At 39.1% G+C, this 17,014-nt stretch overlaps 1 protein-coding gene across 1 annotated transcript in view; it reads right to left on the bottom strand.

Annotated features, from left to right (window-relative positions):
- Positions 1-17,014, bottom strand: part of LOC5577560 (carcinine transporter) — a 46,822-nt gene that overhangs the window by 14,232 nt on the left and 15,576 nt on the right. The window contains exon 2 of the mRNA XM_021846265.1: positions 11,155-11,379. Within this exon, the coding sequence (XP_021701957.1) occupies positions 11,155-11,379 (225 nt within the window). The remainder of the gene's footprint in view (positions 1-11,154; positions 11,380-17,014) is intronic.

Genomic DNA, 17,014 nt, shown 5'->3' with positions numbered 1-17,014 from the left:
TGGTCTTTTAACCGGTAAGTTAATATGTTCGTGATTTCCACTTCGGCGGTCTTGCCCTGTCTGATTTCATATATACATCAGATGGACTCATATGTAATCTCAAATTGATGATTATAATAGAGTCAGCCCAGATAGCCGTAGCGGTAAACGCGCAGCTATTCAGCATGACCAAGCTGAGGGTCGTGGGTTCGAATCCCACCGGTCGAGGATCTTTTCGGGTTGGAAATTTTCTCGACTTCCCAGGGCATAGAGTATCTTCGTACCTGCCACACGATATACACATGCAAAAATGGTCATTGGCATAGTAAGCTCTCAGTTAATAACTGTGGAAGTGCTCATAAGAACACTAAGCTGAGAAGCAGGCTCTGTCCCAGTGGGGACGTAACGCCTGAAAGAAGAAGAAGAATAGAGTCATACCAAGTGAAAAGAAATCGTAATGCAATGACAGTTCGAAGTTACATATTTGGTCAAAACAAATTCCAACGGAAATTGTACATTTATACAATTTGAAATGAACATCCTTACATGATCTCTGGTTTGCTGGGTGAGCTTCAAAAGCCATGTCGCCATGTGAGAAAGCCGTGAAGGTGATATCAGCTCTATCCTGGATCATGCACAACAACTCAGCGATCAGCAGCAGCAAGAAGCGACAACTGGCGAACGTGTCAACATCGATACTTAGATACGCTGGCCCCGTGTGGGTTACAGCACTGCAGACGAAGAGAAACCGCTACCGGCTGAACAGTACGTTCAGACTGATGGCCATGCGTGTGTCGAGTGCGTATCGTACGATATCATCGGAAGCAGGCTATGTGATAGCAAGATTGATCCATATAAGCCTTCAACTCGAAGAGAACAGTGGGTGCACACGGGAAATTCGGAAAAGAGCCAGAGATGAAACCGTGAGGCAATGGCAACAGCAGTGGGATAGCGCTGACAATGAGAACTGTTGATGGACCCACCGACTCATTCCGTGCCTGTCTATGTGGGTGAACAGACAACACGAAGCAGTGAATTTCCACTTGAAGTCGTTTTTATCTGATGCTGCTGCTTCAAGAAATATCTAAAATGGTTTGGACATGCAAATTCACTGTTATGCACTGGGTGCAGCGATGTTGAGAAGATCACTGAACACGTAGTCTTTGAATGTCCGAGTTTCGAACTTTAGCGAGCTTGCAACCGTTCAGTTCCAAGATTTACTTGTTGGCTCCACCGACAGACACTATTTGCTGCAAATTCTTCACCTCAACTGTCTGCACATTATTGTTCAGTGTTGCCAGTTTCACAGAAAATTTCACCACAACAACCGTACAAAGCAGGCAAGATGTGATATATATTCGAGCAGTTTGAGATCGGGCAAAATAATCACAGCCCTGTTAGCGTTGTTTTCACTCACAGAGGGTGCTGAATATAACATTATGTGCAAACATGAAAGCAAAAACATAGATGTCAGTTAAACAATTATGCGAAACGGCATTCTATATAAGAAGCCGTTTGCAGAGATCCAGTCACTTTTAACAAACAGTGATCCTTGAAGGAAGTAGAATGCGCGCGCGTGTAAATAGTACATTTAATAGTGATAATTTTTCTTCAATGGTGATGTTCTTTTTAATTCTGTGTTGTTTCTTTTCGTAAAATAGGTTATTATAAAAATGGTATTCGTTTAAGCAGTGAATGGTAGTCGATAAAAAATGTGTTAGTAAAAATAGTATGGAAGAATATGGATTAAAAACCAGTTAGTATGGTTGATATTGTAGTATCTGAAATCTAACCTAATATAAAAATTAATTAACAATTATAGTTGAACTAGCCACGAACAGTGATACAAACAAATAACGAATACAACAAACAATAGAAAAAGGTAATTATCAGTGAAATAGCGGAAAAGTATAGGTTAGGTAGTGACGTAGCAGGCTGATTCTTGGTGTCCAGGTCCACGTCAAGCCAGCTTCCGTTGAACTCGATGATGTGACCGTTGGAGAGTGTTACAACTCGGGTGCGCCATTGTCTTTGGCCGCCAAGAATAGCGTCACCGTCGTCAGCCATCGCGATCCTGCCACCCTCCACACCAACCCACCAACACCATTAGCAAAACTCCGGATCCGTGAGAACACCTAAAAGCTAAGTACCCAAGAAATTGAGACGTCACAAATAAATTGTTGTAAAATGTTGAAGCCTTAGGTGTAGCTAAATCCGTAGTGAAGCCAGCCCTGAATTCTAAAGGCCTTTCTCCAAGTTCTCTTTATGTCGTTCTCTGGGTTCAAAAGGAAGCATTCAAGAACCAGCGATTCTACAGCTCGATCCAGCGATTTCGATACAATGGTGCTGCGACGATTTGAGCCGGTGGACGGGAAAATGGAATACTCAGAATAGTGCCCGTCGAAGATTTTCCCGACGGCGTGGTGGAAGATCTCCCGAAACGATACTATCTGGCCAGTAGCCAAGGTTGGTCTTGCGCTTCCAGTGGAAGGAACCTACAGGTGACCAGGTACCTCGACTACTGTTTACCGGTGCTCTTTCGCAATCTACTCTGCTAGTCCCCGGCTAGATCCTTCGCCTACTCCGGTCGCGCTCGTTGTTCTAACGGTTTCGGTTTTCCTACGCTGGTGAAGGCTAGCTCCACCGTCGGCAACTACGTCGAATAGCACCGATCAGTGAAATAGCAGCAGTCGCAGAAGCGATTAGTAGAAGCTACTGGAGAGGATCATCCTTAATAGGCTGACGGCATTTACAGAAGGCGAAAATGGACTGTCGGCGATGCAGTTCGGATTTTGGAGAGTGAAGTCAGCGATAGGTGCAATCAAAAGGGTGGTGGATGCAGTCGACATAGCAAGGACGACAAAAGAACGAGTAAACCGCTTGTGTGCAGTCGCTACGATCGATGTGAAGAACGCATTTAACAGCGCAAGCTGAGAAGCCATTACTGCAGCGCTGCATAAGATGAAGGTTCCTGGCTACCTGTGCAGGATTCTTGAAAGTTATTTTGACAATCAAACACTTAGCTACAATACTAGGACAGACGAATATTATGAGGGCGTGCCCCAGGGCTCTATTTTGGATCCGACATTGAGGAACGCAATGTACGATGGAGTGCTGACCCTGAAGCTACCAAGAGGCGTCGAAATCGTGAGATGAGCATACGACATAACGCTGGGGGTGGTTGGCGAATCACTGGAAAGAGTGGAGATGCTTGCCACAGAGGAACGCAATGTACCACTGGGCACTCAGGCTGATGGGCATGCGGGTATCGAGTGCCTGCGGCACCATATCTTTGAAGGCATGATCCCTATCGGCTACGTTTTTGAAGAAGATTGTGAGTGCTACGAGGCCACGGGCACTAGAGGAGTTCGGAAGATTGCAAGAATCAACACAATGAGGAAGTGGCAGCAGGAATGGGATACCGCTGCGAATGGAAGGTGGACCTATCGTCTTACCCCAAACAGGTCGAAATGGGTGAACACTGAACAGGACACACGAAGAAGTCAGGTTCCATATGACGCAGTTCCTATCAGGCCACGGCTGTAGTGTAGTGACCAAAATATCTAGAATGCGGTGAATACAGCGGTGGTTAGGGGGGTCTGTAGCCTTGAGGTTACGCTTCCGCTTCATAAGCGGAAGGTCATGGGTTCGATTCCCAGCCCCTCCACAAAAAAACCCGTCCAGCCACCAGAAGACGCCTCACGGAGCACATCCCATCCTCCGTCAGTATCAGATGGTGACTGAGACAAACTGACCCTCTTCGCAGGCAGCTAGCCTCACTAACAGCAGAGCTCTCTCCTACCTGCTCGGTGTGAGAAAGAGTAGGAGAGAGTGAAACTAGATGTAAATATAGATAAGTTGAAAATAGATCTGTATCGATAAAGCAGCTACAGATCAACTGAGTCCGGCACAGTAGTGGCCACGAGCACGGAGTGCCTATAAATAAAAAAAAAAAAATAAAAAATAAAAAAAAAAAAATACAGCGGTGGTAAAGATAATGTCGTTTCTCCAGCGGAAATGGAGAGAACAGCAAACGAGAGATCCTCCAGCAGGGACTATCCAAGTAAAGCGTGGAAAGTTCGGAGGCTAAATGGCTCACGGTCGGTTTCGCAGTGAATTCCTTCGGAATAAGACAGACTCACCGACGAGGACTGCCAGAATAGAACACGATGAACGCGAGAGCCAACGGGCAGTCGCTGTTGGAAACTTCACCACAGTGGAAACACAAACAGTGGGACGAGAAAGGAACTTTACGGACCGGAAAAAGAGCAAAACACTTGTGTACGCTTTAACGACACTCGAACGAATCATATTTATTTCCAATATTAAAAACAATAACAAATCGATTCGACAACACAACATAACCATGGTGTGTCCATAAAACATACAAGTTATCTCGAGTGCGAGAGGTGTCGATTGAACACACTGAAACAAATATATTCAACAGTCGCATGGTAACACTGGAGCGTGACATGACACGCGGTCGATTTTCGGAAGATCTTCCAACGGCGTGGAACTTTCGGACGGAGTGGGCTAGATCCGCCGCCGGGGATTATCCGAATAGAGTCGAAAAGTTCGAGAGCTAAATGGCTCACGGTCGGTGTGGGGGGAAATTTCTTCGTTGAGAACCAACTGGTTCCAAGATGGGTGGCTGAATGGCGACAGTTGAACAAAGTAGGTTATGCTAACAGGATCTCTGAATGGCGAAATTATAGCATGTTACCGACAATAGGCCTATTCACATGACGCACAGTGCGTTGCTCCATAGACAAAAATCAAATTTCAAGTTATTTTATCCGGCGATGATAAGCATCCACGATTGTTTATAGATACCATCCGTTATTGAAACAAGTATTGATAACCTATACAAAGCACAAAAGCTACTACAACAAGCGTCGAAAGTGACAGTCGTCGGAGTAGCAGAAAAACTAAATTTTGTCGCATGTTTTCATCATTCCTTTCAACTAGTACGGAAACAGTTGAAACCAATCTATTCAATCAAAATTTGAAAGAGAACATGTCTGAAGGTTGTTAAAGTATATTTGATGGGATAAGAACACAAATCTTAGCTTTGAATATGAGAAATCGGCACGTTGAGTTGGCTATGAAATCAAACTTATGAAATACTAACAAGTAGGGGGAGATCCCCCAGTGCCGGACAGCACCCAATACCGGACAAAGTCGAAACATTGAGAAATCATGGTCCAATCAAGATGGTGTATTTGTAGAAAAGAAAGCTATTATGTAGACTAATGTTTGCGTAGAATAACACATCCTTGAAATATGCATGCCTTTTTAAAAAAGTAGAAAAGTTTGAAAATCTTTAAAAAATTGACGTATTCTCTTAATTTTGAGCCTATTTAGTAATTATTTTGAATATGAAAAAATACTTTGGATCACGCAAGCATGATCGAACATAATCCTTATTTGATAGTATGAATGTATTTTATACCATAATTGAACTAATATGGACAAATTACAATTTTCGTTAAGCACCTCCTGTCCCTCAGTTTCGGACAGTTTGATTTGTTATATGATATCTTTGTAATTATTGCGTCAGTGTCTCAAAATACTTTCATTTTTCATGGGTTCCATCGATCATGGTATCAAACATGCAATAAAATTAAGAAGAATGAACATTCAGAACAACATCGTAAAATGTGCTATTTTTCATCATATATGGAAGAGGTTTTTGATAAGCATCTTGCAAACTAAGAAAAACTCAAATTATTCTTTTAAATGTTGCAAATCCATTGAATTGGCAAATATATACTATTCCTATAATAAAAACATTCAATGATGTTCAAATTTACAGATTTTGAGGCATTTTCAGATTGTGTCCGATATTGGGTGCCACCTTTCGAGAAGGATCAATTTGGTACTAAAATACATCATCAAAATGCGATGTCGAAATTCATATTTATATTTTCAAATTTATTTTTGTAAACTATAAAAATGATAATATTTATCATAAATGGGTAACACGAGCCCATAAAATCAATAGTTTTCGAATTATGAACTTAGTGGCTTAAGTGTCCGGTACTGGGGGATCTCCCCCTAACTTTAAGTATCGATTCAAAAAAAGTTCCATCGAGTTCCACCCTAAATCACGCACAGACATGTTTCTTAGAGTGTCCTCTAAGAGGTCTGAAAGATACAGCTGCAACTCCCTGCAACTCTTCGAGATTTTTGAGTATTTTTAGGTATACCCCTTAATAAGCACAAGTATGAAAATGAGTTGTTTGTGATAGAAAATCCGGAAATCTTGCAACACTATGTGGTCTCGGCTCAATCAGAAATTACACCAGAGCAAGTCTATGCTTAGAATTATATATTTAGAATGTAGTTTCCAAGATTTTATTCAAATTTTTTATTAAAAACTTAAAAATTATAAAAAATGCGATTTTTTTGCATAAAGGCGTATAAGTCACTTTTGCAGCTACGAGTGAGAAAAGACATGTTTGCAAATAAGTGTTTACATCATTATGAACAATAAAAGAACAAATTGCAAGGTTTTTCTTGGAAAATAATGAAATTGGCGTTTGGGACACTTTTGCGATTATGCGTATATTATATGTCATTTATGCAAATTGTAGCTTTTTTGACCAGAAACCACTTTCTCTTCCATACCACGGTGTTCAAATGGCTTGATCTTCCAGTTTTGATTTTTGTCCCGCATCTATATACATTCAACGCACTGTGTGACGTCTCAAATCAGCTGATCGGGAAGCACTATGACAGTTCTTCTATGAAAATGATAGGCCCGTGTTAGCACCGGTCCTCCACCGATGTAAACAAATGCATAGACGGATCTGTCACATGAAAAGGCCTATATTGCTGTTTGCGTTTGACGTGCAAATCCATTCTAACTGGGTTTTAATGCGGTACCGTTTTGATTCATATTACGGACAGCTTCAAATTCCGGACACTCTACTTTGTATGGGAAACATTTCACACGAAATGTTTCAATTTTTGCCGTTTAAAAGTTCTCGATTTCAAGGCTCATTTTAGTAAGCATTTTCCATAAATATCTTTGAAAATTTATATTGCCCAACTACCTTAGATGTCTCTTTAGTGGTTTGACGTTATCAAATAATGATTTCACTGTTCCATTAATGATTATCATGAGCTGTCCGGAATTCGAATCAAAGTGTCCGGAATATAAAGCAAAAATGAGGAAACGTCCGGAATAAGAATCATGAAAAGGCCACACATTTTGATTTATTAAAAACTATTCAAGTTACGGAAGCGAATTCTTTATCCACCATTCGAAAGTTAAGGGCTTCCAACGCTTGATAATGCTAAAGAATCATACAGAATGATTTATTTTGTATGCTCTCTGCTGGGTTATACTTCACTGAGGCCTTAAGTGTCCGTAATATGAATCAAAACGGTAATTCAAAGTATCCACTTAGCAACCATGATCCATATCACCGCCAACCTAGCAAAGAAAACCGATCTTTGACTTCGCCTTCCTTGTTAAAAATCTTACCGCGTTTGGTGTTCCCGCATTTGGAATTTGCGTTTGAAACGCACACAGCAGTCAGTATTGCTGGAGCCAAAGTGCTTAGCATGATGAGCAAATGGCTTAATATGGTTCGTTGAATGGCGTAAAACGAGAGCATTATTAGCATCTAACAGGGGCAAAGGGTTTAGCATGATAATGATAGAATACGTCGAAATCGCAAACAGCACATAACACCTCTCCTTCGAAATAATCTCCCCGATCTGTACTGGTCTCATTGTAACGCAGTTCTTTCCATCTTTGATCAGCTTGATGACTCTGATTTTTTGGTTGTGCTAGGGGACTATAACCTTCCGCATCTCCGGTGGCGGTTTGATGAAGACCTCGCTTCATATCTACCTGTTAATGCTTCCTCTGAGCAAGAGTTAGCACTTCTAGAGTCACTCCCGGTGCATGGTTTGTCACAGGTTAACCGACTCACAAACATTAATGAGCGGTTACTTGACTTGGCGTTTGTCAACTCATCAGACGTAGTGGAGTTAGTTGACCCACCACAGTCGCTACTACCAGTGGATCCTCACCATAAACCATTTATTATGTTGTTGGATATGCATACTAGTATGGAAAAACAACGCGTAACTTCAATGGAGATGGACTTTAGGCATTGTAATTTTGATAATCTATGGACTTTAGGCATTGTAATTTTGATAATCTAAACGATGTGATTGCTTCCGTTGATTGGCAGTTTGGTGAGGGGGCTGTCGACTACAAAATATCATGCTTTTACTATCAGTTTAATGAAATATTCGATGCGCATGTCCCACGAGCTCGTCGCGTTTCCCATGGACCCTTGCGAAGACCTTGGTGGACGGCGGAACTCAGGAACACGAGGAACATGCTTCATTATTCGAGGAAACGGTTCTTCTTGACGAGGTCCTCGACCAACTATACAAATCTTCGAAATATGGAATCGTCTTACAAGAATTTGCAAGCCGTCACTTACAGAGAATATATTCAGAAGTTAGAGAGAGATCTGAAGCAAAACCCGATGTCATTCTGGAAATTGTACGAATGGAACGAATATTGTGTTTGGCGGAGTGAATTCGGATGCTGAAGCAGCAGGACTTTTCGCCAAGTTTTTTCAGTGTCTACAGCGCAGATGCGCCTACAGCCCACGCGGGATGCTTTGAAGAAGTACCAACGTACGATATCAATATTCCTGAACTAAGTTTTTCAGTAGATAATGTGCGGAAAGCTCTGGAAGATGTCGATGAATCAAAGGGTGCTGGTGTGGATGGTTTGCCTCCTTTGTTTCTGAAGAAATGTGCCTCCTCTTTGGCTTTGCCTATCGCTAGTCTCTTTAACCAGTCGCTCAGAGCTAGGACTTTTCCAAAAGCCTGGAAAACAGCTCGAATAGTACCTATACATAAATCGGGCAGCTCAAATCACGTCGAAAACTATCGAGGAATTTCTATTCTTTGCTCTCTCGGAAAAGTTTTTGAATCAATGGTTCGAGATGCACTGTATAGAACTATACATTCAGTGATTTCTGAACATCAACATGGTTTTGTAGAGCAAAGATCAACGACGACGAATCTTATGTGCTATTCCAGTGTGCTTTTCAAAGAGATTGAGCAGAGAAAGCAGGTTGATTCAATTTATGTTGACTTCTCTAAGGCTTTTGATGTTGTTCCACACATGTACGCCGTCGAAAAGCTGAAGCACATGGGATTTCCTGAACACATCACTGGGTGGCTTCTCTCATACCTGACGCATAGAAAAGCAGCAGTGTTCGTGAATTCAGCTTCATCAGATGAATTTCCCATACCGTCTGGCGTACCACAAGGAAGTGTACTTGGACCACTCATCTTAACTCTTTTCGTGAATGACGTGTACTAACGACTCAGGTCCCCGAAGCAATTGTTTGCAGATGATCTTAAGTTCTACAGAGTGATCGAATCAACAATAGACTGTCTTGCCCTGCAAAATGACATTGATGACCTTCTACTGTGGTGCAATCAGAACGGGATGCAAATCAACATATCGAAATGCCGAGTGATTTCGTTCACGCGTCGTCGCAATGTAACGAATTACCAGTACACCATCGGTAACCGCTCACTTGAACGGTCCGACACCATCCGTGACTTAGGTGTTACATTTGACTCGAAACTACGTTTTCATGAACATATTTCAAATATGACAGCCAAAGCATTTTCGGTTCTTGGATTCATTCGGAGCAACACATCAAATTTCACTGATGATTACACATTGAAAACGCTCTTCTGTTCGTTGGTTCGAAGCATTCTCGAGTATGCAGTACCAATATGGGCTCCTTACCAAGCAACGCACATCATCCGCATAGAGCGAGTTCAGCGGAAATTTATTCGATTCGCCTTGCGTCTACTTCCATGGAATGACCCTGTAAATTTACCGGACTATCAAGCGCGTTGCAGGCTTATTGGGCTGGAGACTTTGTCAGATCGACGGAAAACAGCCAACGATTGTTCGTTTTTGACGTTCTTGAGGGAAACACCGATTGTCCAGAGCTTTTGGAACAAACAAACTTTCAAGTTCCATCACGAAACCTGCGCAGCTATCCCGCGATTAGTGTACCATTCCATGGAACTAACTATGGACAGCACAGTAGCTACAGTTCTTGTTTAAGAGCATAGAATGAAGTAAGCAGATTACATGACTTTGGTATGTCCAAGACGCATTTTAAATCTTGGATAAGGAGAATAGAGTAAGAACAGTCTGTACAATTTTTATAATTGAAGACGAAGTACAAATACAAATACAAATAATACTGCAAGGTGGTGCCGGAGGGTGAATCAGGTGCAAGGGATCCTAGGAGAATTTTTTAGTGGGTAGGTCACCAGTGAATCCCACACAGCGCGAACCAAATTTGTACACTGGCATGTGCATGAACAATACACACAACAGGCAGGTCTTTAGAAGATTTTTAAACTCCTAGATGCACCAGTTTTTTTTTTTTTTTTTGTGTAGGTGATGCAACTTACAGACCTATTTTTAAAATCATGATAAGAAAATATTTTGAAGAATGTTCTGTATTGTTATTATAGTGTTGTCATGCCAAAAGTTGGTCACTTAGAATAAATTAAAGCCACATGGATTTTGAATATACCAATATCCATTCGATTTTCATTACCAAAAATCAAAACCATGCCCAATCTGCGAACATCTTCACTAGAAAATACTAATCTTCATGAAATAATTTTCGATTTGCCTCAATACCTCGTATGTGCATTGTAACTAGGTATCAGATTTTTCTTACTTAATTTATATATTGATGTGTGCGAAAAATTACGGGTGGTCATATCATTATGAAAAGCTATATATAAGTACGAACAAGGGTATTGAATATATATTAACCACTTTTTAACGCTTTTAAAAAATAAAAGCAAATTAAAGGTTGATTTAATACAATAAACATTAAATACTACTGAATTGAAGACCTGCAATTAATTAGATTAATTTATTGCCTCTATATAAATCAATACATCCACGCGTGTCAGCACGTTGAACTGTTAAGCTTCATTCATAAACCCTTCTAACCAGTAATTAAATCGGAATTGCAATTGAAACGCCCTATACCTATTTCGCGTCAGATTCAATTAACTCTACTGAATCATCTGAAACCGCCTCTCAACCGCCGGCGCTTCCACAGAACAATCAAAACGCAAACTTACCTCAACCGTTGGAATGCCGTACAGCTTCCGTTCCTCCACGCTGAAATTCTGCAACTCGGGTATCTTGCACCAGTAGTCCTCCGGAACGTCGGTCATGAACAGCTGGTTGAAGGCGCAAAATCCACACGGAATGCACGCCGGAAGGCATATCAGCCAGAGCAGCAGTTTCTGGTACCGCCCAAACTCGCCAATCGCCGGTAGGAGCTCATCCAAATCGAACGGTTCCTGTCGCACACAGTGGTCGCGCAAATGATACATCAAGCACGCAGCGGAAAACGTGGCAAATATAAAAGGGAGAAAGGATTAGTTACGCCAAGCGTTTCGCGGTTTAGTCAACCAGGGCACAGTGGGGAGAAATGGACTCTAAACGGCACCCAATTCATGTGAATGTGTAACACCCTCATCAACAAACTTCCAGATAGTAAATTATAATTCTAGATTGATATATTTAACAAATGTTTTCAGTTGGCATATTTTCCTGGCAAATGGAAAAATGCCAAGGTTATACCAATTTTTAAGGTGAAACAGTTTGGAGTCAACTTCTAATATTGCACTTAAACTTCAAAGGCACAAATCTAGCGAAAAAAGCATCCAACAACGGTGCACTTTTTATTTTGGCTTTGTGCACTGGCAGAAAGCTTAAAATAAGAAGATCAGAAACGTTTTCCAACTATTTCTCCAGTTTTGTGGTTTTGAAAACGTGAGTAGGGGCACAAATCGGCCATTGTGCCGACCATCTTTGGATTTCGAGATGTTTCACCTTAACCGGACAAAATGCTGCTGAAAATTCTAGCTATTGTTCAATCAGCTTGCATTCATCTATCGGTAAACTTTTTAAAGAGGTAATTTTGAACAGAATGATGGTCTACATCAACGAAAATTCAATTTTTGCCAATGAACAGTTTGAATTCCGACATGAAATCAAATTTTTTAGGACATTACGTGCTCTTTTAGTCATTGATAAATACCTAATGAAGTGCGCTCCATATTATTATCACAATCAACTGCATAAATAATGTGCCGTTTTGGGTCCATCTTTTCCCACTGTGTAGGGGTTTCAATACGCAGTCCTTTAATTATCAGACAGGAAGCTAGACTGAATAATAGACATATCCGTTCTTGACAATTTCACAGTGCAAACGATTGGCCATGGAACGTGGAAATTGGAGCAAATGGGAACTAACTTGGGTCGCTAAAAGTTTCCATTCGTTTACGGTGTGCAAACGGCAGTGGACCGTGCTGAAGTTATACTACATGTGGATGATTTGTTTAAACGGATTAACGCCTATTTGATGCTAAATACGCTGTGTATGGCAGGGTCGATTACGAAACGGCTCTACCACACACTACGCTATTGACGATGAAGGCCAATTTACTGATCGTCCTATTTCAATCAAGGTTCTGTTGTGGGGTGACTTTGTTTTGCTATATGATACCTCCGTGAGATGCAAGAGTAATCTTACGGCATTGGTGTTCAATTACACACTGCAACAGCGAAATAGGGGCCGTGACAGAATACAGCATGCAGCTTCAGTAAAGCTTGTCATAATGTGCCAATGGATTTTCTGATGATACAACGCCGCAGTAAGGTACAGTGGGGGAAGTGTAACAGTGGGGTAAGTGGATCATTTGTCCATATTAAGCATAATTACTTGAATATGTTGAATGTTCTTGCACCATTGCTTCGTTTTAGGTTATATTCTTCCGCCCACACTGATACTATTGCAAAACTGGTACTACACGTACACCAACACAATCAAACTTTTCAGCTGCAAAAATAAATTAATTTGAAAATTGTTTTCCATTCGTAAAAAATCATTGTATCTCTGTCTAAAATCGAATAATAGTAGTGTTTTCAACACGTGGTGAGCATTTCAGTTCCAAATGAATGAATCACAATGAAAAATATGTGATTTTTATAGATAAATACAGATATATTGGACATGGTACACTTACCCCTACATTTGAATGGGGTGGGGTAAGTGGATCAATTATTATTAACGTTTATTGGCAGACTGCTTACGAGAATTTGAATAAGTTTTAATATTCGCAAATGTTGTTTCCCTTCAACTTTTTTCATTCCTTGTTTAAATTTGTCAAATTGACCTAAGAGAATTTGAATTAATCCACCTAAAAGGTTTTTTTTTTCATTTTTCTGGTATAAAAATATATAAAAGAATGAATATTGCAAAATTCAAACAAAAATGTTCGTGGTTTATTTAAGCTGAGTTGCAAAAGAGCAAAATATACAATTTTTCCAATTGAAAACATATTATCTTACCTTATTTGATCATATAAACTATTCTAGAGAGATGATACAAATATAATCATAAATAGAATAAAATGATTTCAGTTGGTTGAAAAAAGTATATCTAATTAATATTTTCAAACAACGAATATTTTTTTTTTTTTTTGAAACATCGTTAGGAATAATCCTACAATCTTCTGTATAACTTTTAAGTATGAATGAATGAATTTACTCCAAATTATTCTAGTTATAATGCTTTTTTTTGTTCAAATTAGTGCGAACGCATGTATAAATATTTTTCATAATATTTTGATAAAATAAAGCTACTTTTTAGTTTTTAAAGTATCAAAATGCAACAAAACCAGCACTAAAAAGCACTAAAAGAACGAGAGTAATATAATTCTCACTATACATAATTACACCACATTTGTTTTGATAATAGATATTTTTTATTGGTGATCCACTTACCCCACCATGGTGGGGCAAGTGGATCAATCGACGCAAATTTTCAAGTCCCTCATACTCAATACATAAGAATCAGAAAAATCGAAATATGTGACGATTTGAAGTATATTAGTCCCTCATTTGTTATCCATAGAAAAAAGTTTGAGTTACATTATTCACGTTAGCTGTACATAACAATGAAGTTGACTATTGGTTTTTCTGTATCCACTTACCCCACGGTACCTTATAGCTATCTAACAAGACCAAGCAGAGGGTCATGGGTTCGAATCCCGCCGGTCGAGGATCTTTTCGGGTTGGAAATTTTCTCGACTTCCCAGGGTGTAACTTATGTTCGTACCTGCCACACGATATACACATGCAAAAATTGTCAATTGACAAAGAAGCTTTCAGTAAACCTTCTGTCTGTGCGAAAAAAAAGTTACATTGTCTGTGTTTTGGGGTCATATTGACCCCAAATTCTGATCGCGATAACTTCGCCAAATTTGAACAGGTTTTCGATTTTTCTGCAGCTCTGAAAAACAAATTTATTTAAGTTTTACTAAAAAAATATAATAAAATTCAAAACGGGAATGGTTCATCGCGGAGAGGAGTTATTATGAAAATAAGATCCGAAAACAGCGAATTTTTGAAACTTTCAACGCTTATATCTCAGGAGGAGTTCTATATAAAATTATACTCACTTCGATGAAGATTTTCAACATGGAAAGGGCTACTGTATTACCCATTGATTAGTTGGGGATTTCACCGCATGATGGCGCTAGCTAAAAAACATGGCGACTATGACGTATTGTAACAACATCATACGATGATGCTCAATTCTAATGATTTGAAGTACTGAAAAATGGGGTAACTTTGATAGTTTTTGGACGAAAATCAGTTTATTTCTGTTCTATGATCTCAGGATTTTTATTTTATATTTTCAAAAGCAAGTACTGGTATCTTAGTTATTGATTACAGTTCAAAGATTGCGTAACGATTTGTTTTGAATGCGCCAATATTTTTTGTTCATAAGAAAGTCGAGTTAACTTTGGTCATAGGTAGATAAACATATGGAAATCCACAACCAAACTACTGTTCGATATCATTGCAGTTAAAACTGGATTGTAGAATGTTTATAGCGAATGTGGATTACACTTTATTAATTGTATTACAGAATTTATAGAAATAAAATTACCTTCAAAGTGTTTTCAGTCAAAACAAACATGACATACACCATTATAAGTTGAAAATAATATGTATAAAATTATATCTCTGAAAAGATATCTATTGAAAATCTCTTATCGACATTGAACTTATCATAATTCACTCGTTTTTGGACTATAAGTAAGTATATTTTGTGCAAAATCGTATGAATTCTAGGCGTTTAACGTTATATGGAATTTTTTTACTTTGATTACCTAAACGATCCCAATTTTCAAAAGGATTTTTTCCTCCACAACTGCTTTTCGCTAAGAGATTTGTGACCAAATTCAACTTCTACTATAACTAGGCTATCAAGATTTGATGACAAGCTCATTACAATTTCATCAAATAGCGTTCGTAGAGCAGATTGTTTGTAAACGTTTCAAAAATGATAAAATCTCATTGATTATTGAATTTCGAGTATAAAGCCTCAAATGTACTCGATTCGAACAAAAATATCTCTGACATGAAGTGTCATATTAATATACTTTAATTTTGTATTCGTTTTGCATAGCTGATTGACAGAATTTATGTTATTTCGTTTAGTATGTTGCGAGCCCCGTACTATCAAAGTTACCCACATTATCGTTTTACGGTATCGATGTCTTCGACAAAGTTTCTCATTAGTCTAAAGACTATACACTACATGTTTGCTTTGCTCAACATTCTACCTCTATAAGGTACTGGTGGATACCATATATCTGCCAATGCAGATCAGTGAGAAGGTTGGTGGAATTCGTTTGCATTACCATATTTTCGTAATGCCAGATTAAGGAAAACCACACATGAACTCGATTAAATTCGGTAGTAGGTACAGCTTTCACGAAAGCATAAGTCTTCGAGATTGAGTTAAGAGGAAAATAACCATCATCGTCTTACAAATTTTCAAAACCAGTTTTGTAGCTCTAATTGAAGCAATATTCACGAAAATTTATCAATGTATTGCACTTGCGCTGTATATAATGCTAGATTTGTACAAAGGCCTTAGAAACTACAATCATTGATACTTACTTCAAATTTAAACAAAAAATCTGGTTTGCAATTTTCGATGATTGATTGATGGATTCTTGAACCTTAAGAATCTTGAGGCATATGAATTTGAATATTTGACGCTCATAAATGCCAACTAGCGACATTATTTAATATTTATCAGGTATGCTAATCATAGCTCTTGGCTTAACTAACAACTTTACTGAAAACACAGCCTGCTAGTTGGTCTGCATCCTTAAATATATAGGGGAAATCAGGGTAAAACCGACACTGTGGGTAAGATCGACACCCTTTGATTTTTCATGTTTTGAGCAAATTTCATGCAGTTTCCACCACACTCTATCTTTACTTGTGAAATGTTGTGTTTTGGATGAAATTATAACTAACGCTACCAATAAACTGCCAACATAAACAACACAATCCTATTGGATAACATAGAAGCAACAGCAGTTGCAATATTTCTTTGTTTTTCTTTAACTATTTCGCATGTGGAATTTTTAAAATGTCATTTGTTCTGTGTCTACATCTTCATTTACTATTATTACGTTCATGCAAAAGGAAGGAGAATTTAATTTTTGGTTTGTCGACAGCTGAAAACGCCATTGAAAAATAAATGTCCACTTGGGGGTAAGATCGACACTTTCATTTGGGGTAAAATCGACACCTTTCCTTGCTTCGTAATCTAACTTCAGGGAATCTTTCTTGTCGAAGTCTTCCTCTGTAGTTTATGTGAGCCTTTATTTTCAAATTCCAGTGAAGTTCATGGATGGCGATGTTGACATGTAACATATGATACTATATGACTTGCCACAAGCTATCATTGAGTATTATTGCTGTTTGCATTTGAGATGCAAATCTCAACAAAACGTCCTCCAAATGCGGTAACACAAAACGATCAAGGGACACCTAGCAACGATTATATAAATCACCGCCACCCTAGCAAGAAAAATGTTTCTTTGACATCTCATTTCTTGT

Source organism: Aedes aegypti, chromosome 2 (genome assembly GCF_002204515.2).
Source record: "Aedes aegypti strain LVP_AGWG chromosome 2, AaegL5.0 Primary Assembly, whole genome shotgun sequence".
Taxonomy (NCBI): Eukaryota; Metazoa; Arthropoda; class Insecta; order Diptera; family Culicidae; genus Aedes; species Aedes aegypti.
The sequence above is the reverse complement of the archived record's forward strand: the minus strand, read 5'-3'. Positions and strand labels throughout refer to the sequence as shown.